The sequence below is a fragment of the Cariama cristata genome, unplaced genomic scaffold (assembly GCF_000690535.1).
Source record: "Cariama cristata isolate BGI_N322 unplaced genomic scaffold, ASM69053v1 scaffold29833, whole genome shotgun sequence".
In the NCBI taxonomy this organism is placed as follows: domain Eukaryota; kingdom Metazoa; phylum Chordata; class Aves; order Cariamiformes; family Cariamidae; genus Cariama; species Cariama cristata.
Window position 1 is genome coordinate 288 of NW_009608270.1, and position 5,180 is coordinate 5,467.

At 42.5% G+C, this 5,180-nt stretch overlaps 1 protein-coding gene across 1 annotated transcript; it reads right to left on the minus strand.

The window, feature by feature from the left end:
- Positions 1-1,136: 1,136 nt before the first annotated feature.
- HNRNPDL (heterogeneous nuclear ribonucleoprotein D-like) lies at positions 1,137-4,914 on the minus strand. The gene is made up of 7 exons (XM_009697076.1): positions 4,750-4,914; positions 4,500-4,661; positions 4,089-4,220; positions 3,857-3,971; positions 2,877-3,044; positions 2,580-2,677; positions 1,137-1,408 (listed from the first exon to the last, which is right to left on the minus strand). Exons 1-6 carry the CDS (start codon positions 4,912-4,914, stop codon positions 2,607-2,609), a joined length of 813 nt encoding a protein of 270 aa, XP_009695378.1. The 3' UTR covers positions 1,137-1,408; positions 2,580-2,606.
- Positions 4,915-5,180: the final 266 nt, after the last annotated feature.

The following is a 5,180-nucleotide window of genomic DNA, read 5'->3' on the forward strand; positions in this document are numbered from 1 at the left end:
GGCGAGGACAGCTTCTGCATCCAGCTGCAGACTGGAGAAGTTGGGCGTACGAGGTCATGCAGCGCTGTGGCTTTGCCCAGCGGCCACCTGCTGTTGGCTTAGTTTGTAGCCAGCGATGTCAGTGAGTCTTCTCTCATCCAACCTAACGGCTAAGATGGCAGGAACCTCCCCAGATCTAGCAACTGCTTGACCCATAGCAGTTATGGGATGCAGCTCTTCAGTATGACAGGAGAAAACAAAATACCCAGCCGCCCAAGAAATAAACACCAAAATTAGAGTTTCAAAACTTTTCAAAACCTCCCTTTAAAAGTTCTCAAGACCACTGTCCCCTGTGAGTTAGCTACTCACATTTCACTTTACTATTCTAACAAGCAAGGTTTATTCTTCATGCATGACTAAATACTTCTGCTGAGAAGAAAAAAACACACACAAAACCAAACTTAAGGCAGACTGCTGCAATCCTTTGGCTGCAGGCAGGGTGTGTATGCTCACATACCCAGCCCCCCTGTTCAGAAAACATCCTGCTGGTTAAAGCCATTTCCCTTCTGCAGCAATCATTCATTCAGGTTTTCATGATGTTGCTTGCTAGTATACACAAGACGGGAAACCTGTTTTTCAATCCTGCTGAGACCAGTACAGGATCTAACTTGAAGGAATAGATCCCAACTTCTACAGAGATTAGCTGCTGACCCTTAAGTTCAGGAACTTGTCATCTCCTGCTTGGAACAGGAATAACCAGGGAGCAATTGCTCTAGGAAAGTAATGAAGCTACAGCCTTGAGCATTCTAGAACCAAAGTGCTTGAAAAAACCTTGGAAGGCAATACACATCTCACCCCTCCAACCCCTCAAGGAGTGCTATCAGCACGAAAAAGGTGCTGCTGCCATGCTAGATGCCTCCCTTGAGGTGTGCACTTGGCAGTATTGTGCCAGACACCACTCTTCAGAACATGGCCGGAGACAACTCTCTCATCTTCCACAATGATGCTAACTCAAGGCACTATGGTGCTCTCTTAAGAAGTCAGGAAAAGTACACACAACCACCTTGTCTTGAGCTATTCCTGATCTCCAGAAAGGCAGCTGCCCTTCTATACAAGTATAGTTATACCACTAAGTTGACAGCCAAGAGCAAGACTACACATTCATTTAAGGAAGCATTTATTAGAGAATCCTTTAACATGAACTTATACAAATAAAGTTTGTATAAACACAAGTCCACATTGTGTCATAACATGAATGGCAAAAAGAAAGTAAAAACCATAAAAGAAAACTAGTCGGCCGCTATGTACAGTTGGACACAGTTGTGTCATACACTAAAAGTCTTTTACAAAATAGTCATTTCCTCTCACGAAGACCACCCTCCATTCACTCGTGCTGCGCTGCAAGATGGCTTTGTTGCAGTACCTCTACCTAAAAATCAAGACAAAATGTATGTCAGATCTGTGCAAGTTACTACAAGAATTGTTAAAAGGTCCATTTTCATGAACTGCTTTAAGTCTTCTATATATTCCTTTCTTCACTGTTAAAGATCATATGCATATTTATTAAGGTAACACAAGAGGTTTTGTTACCCATCAGTAATTTATCTTCCCAAATACAGCCATTCAGCCCATTTAGGAAGCTGTTCCAGAACACCACACATCTGATTTAGGCTATTAATCAGGCTCTGGATTAGTTTTTTTTTACCACTGGAAACACTACCAAAAGGGTTTCCAATTGTTAGTTTATCCATTTAAACGACTGCTGTGCAAACACAAGTCAGGTCGATTTAGTTCAAAAGTCCACGTGCATATGATCTTTAATGTTTTTCCAGATTTAAAAGTTCGTTTTGGTTTGCAGATTTCACTATTAGCTATAAAAAGAAAAAAGCAAGCATTAAATCTTAAAGAATGCACACTTAAAATGAGGTTCCACAATTGAAATACAACACTAAACAGAAGACCAAATGATTAAGCTGTAAAGGCATTTATGTACTTTAACTCCTGTAAAAAACCATTTAAGTTAAGACACTTAATCTCCAAAAAGATTAAAAAAGAAGCCAAAGTCTGAAGTTTTCCACTTTAATCTTTACGCTGGTACATGAAGTTGGAAGAGACCATACCACAGGACAGCGTTTTCTGGTGTATGCCTTGCGCTCTGCCTGCAACGTGCGACCCCAGAGATAGACGTGGTCAGGGTGACACACGGCCTGCAATGAAGTTCCCGCTGGCGGGTACAAACAAGGTATAATGTCAGAGTTAGAAGACAACATTCTTGTTTTCCTTAAGTTGTACCCATTTCAGTACTTTACCTGTTAATACTTCTAATAAGTTTAATTATTCCTCTAGACCACCTGGTACACAACGCAAAACAGAAAAACTCTTATGTTTTTCTGAAGTACTAAAGAAGATAAAGTCACATTTTTACAAAGTTAAAGATCTATAGACACTGTAGGCAAAGCTGGTTTTAAAAAAAAGTATTTTTTAAGTTAACAAAAGCTTAATTAAAAGTCATGCTACGCAAGTTTTTACTCTTCATTTGTCTATTGATCTTTAAATTAGATTAGACATACTCAGAGTGGACCTTGCACTCATGTACACACCTGTTTCCTGAAGTACTAGGTACTGCTTTAGTACGGCTGGTAGTTGTTTTGGTGATTGCCGCCACCACGGGATGCCTTTCCATATGTGCTTTGTTGACCTGTAGATAACATGGGGGGGAACCAACCAGAAGCATTAACATCTGACACTCTGAAGGAGATTGTTCTCATACAGTACACCAACAGGGCTACTCTTTGGAGCCATGTGTTGTAAGAGGTGTTAGAGAACAAGCTACTAAAAGAGGCCCCTGTTTAAAGATGCATGCTATAATTATGCGTAATGAGATCAAAACTACTTACCACTGTAATCTGTGTATCCCGGCCCATATCCATAATTGGGATAGTTGTACCCGGAGTAGTCGTATCCTCCATAGCCACTGTAGCTTTGATCACTATAAGCACTATTGTAGTTTCCATATCCTTGATCATAGTAGTTATTAAACCCTTGATTCCAGTTTTGTCCCTGACCTGAAACCAAGTATAGCATTTATAAAGTTACAGAACTTACTATTTCACTCCTCTCCTATGTCACTTCATCTAACTTTCTATGGCAATCTTTCTATGCCAGAATTATTAGCTGGAGCAATCCTCTTACCTTCCCAAGAAAAATAATTTTCTAAAAAGAACTGAGGCATCTTGTTTGGATATGAGAGATGGGTCATAAGATCTTATCACCCACAACGCTGTAGAGAGACAGCGGGTAGTCTTGCTCATCATAAAACAGCCAGGAAAACCAAAACAACACAAGACTGAAGGCATGCACTACAGTAGCTCCTGCCATTTCTCTTTAATTTCCATTTTGGATCACTAATTGCCTGAACACCAAGATAGACCACAGGATCACCTTTACTGCATTGTGTCGGTTGTGACTGCTTTATTTTTTAAGACTGAGATGCATTAACCTGTAACGTATCAGCTGACTGCTTCTCATCTATTTGCAAGGTGTAGCAAAGTGACTGTCCTCCTCTTCAGCAAACAGCTCATGGTTTCTCACCTATGAGCCAACCAACAGTGTATCCCCTCATGTAAAAAGATAACTGGGTATGTAAAATCACCCTATATCCAGCTTGCAACCTCACCACTTGAATGCAAGCAGAGATTCTTAAGCTTCCACAAGCAATCGCAACCACCAAGCTACCATTTACTAACAGGCTACTTTCCAGATTCAATTTAAACACGAGATCTGCACGCAGTCCAAAACTGGGAATATCTACAAATATCTTAGTGTTTGGCACAGACACGTATGCCTACACATTAATTTCAATATCCAAAACACTCACCCCGTCCACGCCCCCTTCCACCTCCTCGTCCACCAGCCGCATTGCTTTTTCCTCCTTTCTGCTGCTGCTGCTGTTGCCTGTATACCTCTTTGGGCTGTGCTACTTTGATCTCGCACTGTAAAGACAGAAATTCTTTAACTCACCAAAAATTTTAAGACTGTTTTATGAGTTGCTTTCAGGGAAGCCTACAGAGACGGTCTATTTCACATGTTAAGAATGAGAGCTTTCATACCTTGCCTGAACCAATTTGATGGTATCTGCTTTCCAGTAACTTCTTTACTGGCTCTTCATCTGTGTATGTGATAAAACAGAAGCCCCTCCTTTCATTTGTCTTTGTGTCCATGGGAAGCTCAATGTTTTCAATCTGAAATCAGAAGTATCTATCAACAATGCACAAGATCTGTAAGCAGCTTTTTATGCTACCAGAACCATTCAGTGGTCCAATGTCCACGCTGACTGCCTTTGACAGCTCTAAGTCAGCCCACCACAACACTATGGAATCATTAACACGCATATAGTTTCAACAATCCCTAGTTTTATGCAAGCCTGAGCCACGTCTCACCTCACAAATTCTTCAGTCTTAAGACAGAGACAACACTTCACTTGAAAACCAGAGTTGTTCTTATACACCATTATACCATACCTCACCAAAAGCACCAAAGTATTCCTTAATCTGTTCTTCGGATGTATCTGGACTCAGCCCACCAACAAACACTTTCTTTGGTGGCTCCTTCCCTTTTAGGGCTTTTGCCCTTTTAGGATCTATTAACTTCCCATCCAGTTTGTGCTCTTTCAGTTCCAACACCTAAAAAGCACACAAGGAAACAAAGTCTCAGATCACTACAGTGATACAGGCAGGCTTTGCACCATCGATCCACAAGAAATCCACCCACCTTCTCCACGCTGGCAGCGTCCTTGAAGAGCACGAACCCAAACCCCCTTGACCTCCCAGTGACCGGGTCTGTTTTAATCGTACAATCCACAACCTCGCCAAACCGAGAGAGATACTCAGTCAAGTCTTTCTTGCTGGTGTCCCAGCTGAGGCCTCCAATAAACATTTTCCTAAAACGCAAGAATTACATATGAATACACGTAAACACACGTGTGTACACATACACACACCTGGGTGCAACTGGAGCACGGAGCAAGCCCGCTCGTAGCCGCCGCAAACCAAAGGCCATCAGGAAGCCACCGCCACCCAACTCGGGCTTGCAGGGCCTGACAGAGGCGTCCTCTGCCCTAGGGGCAGTAGGGGCAGCACCGGGGGAGCCCCAGGGGCCGTTCCGGCCCGGCCTCACCGTTACACGCGGGCCGGGTCTGCGCC

Bases quoted from the DNA above. Each gene is read 5' to 3' on its own strand.
- HNRNPDL (XM_009697076.1), bottom strand. From the start codon at position 4,914: ATGTTTATTGGAGGCCTCAGCTGGGACACCAGCAAGAAAGACTTGACT. The intron at 3,972-4,088 runs GTATGAAAGCTC...CTGTCTTTACAG, and splicing joins ATCAAATTGGTTCAGGCAAG to TGCGAGATCAAAGTAGCACA. The intron at 2,678-2,876 runs GTAAGTAGTTTT...TGTTATCTACAG, and splicing joins GGGATACACAGATTACAGTG to GTCAACAAAGCACATATGGA.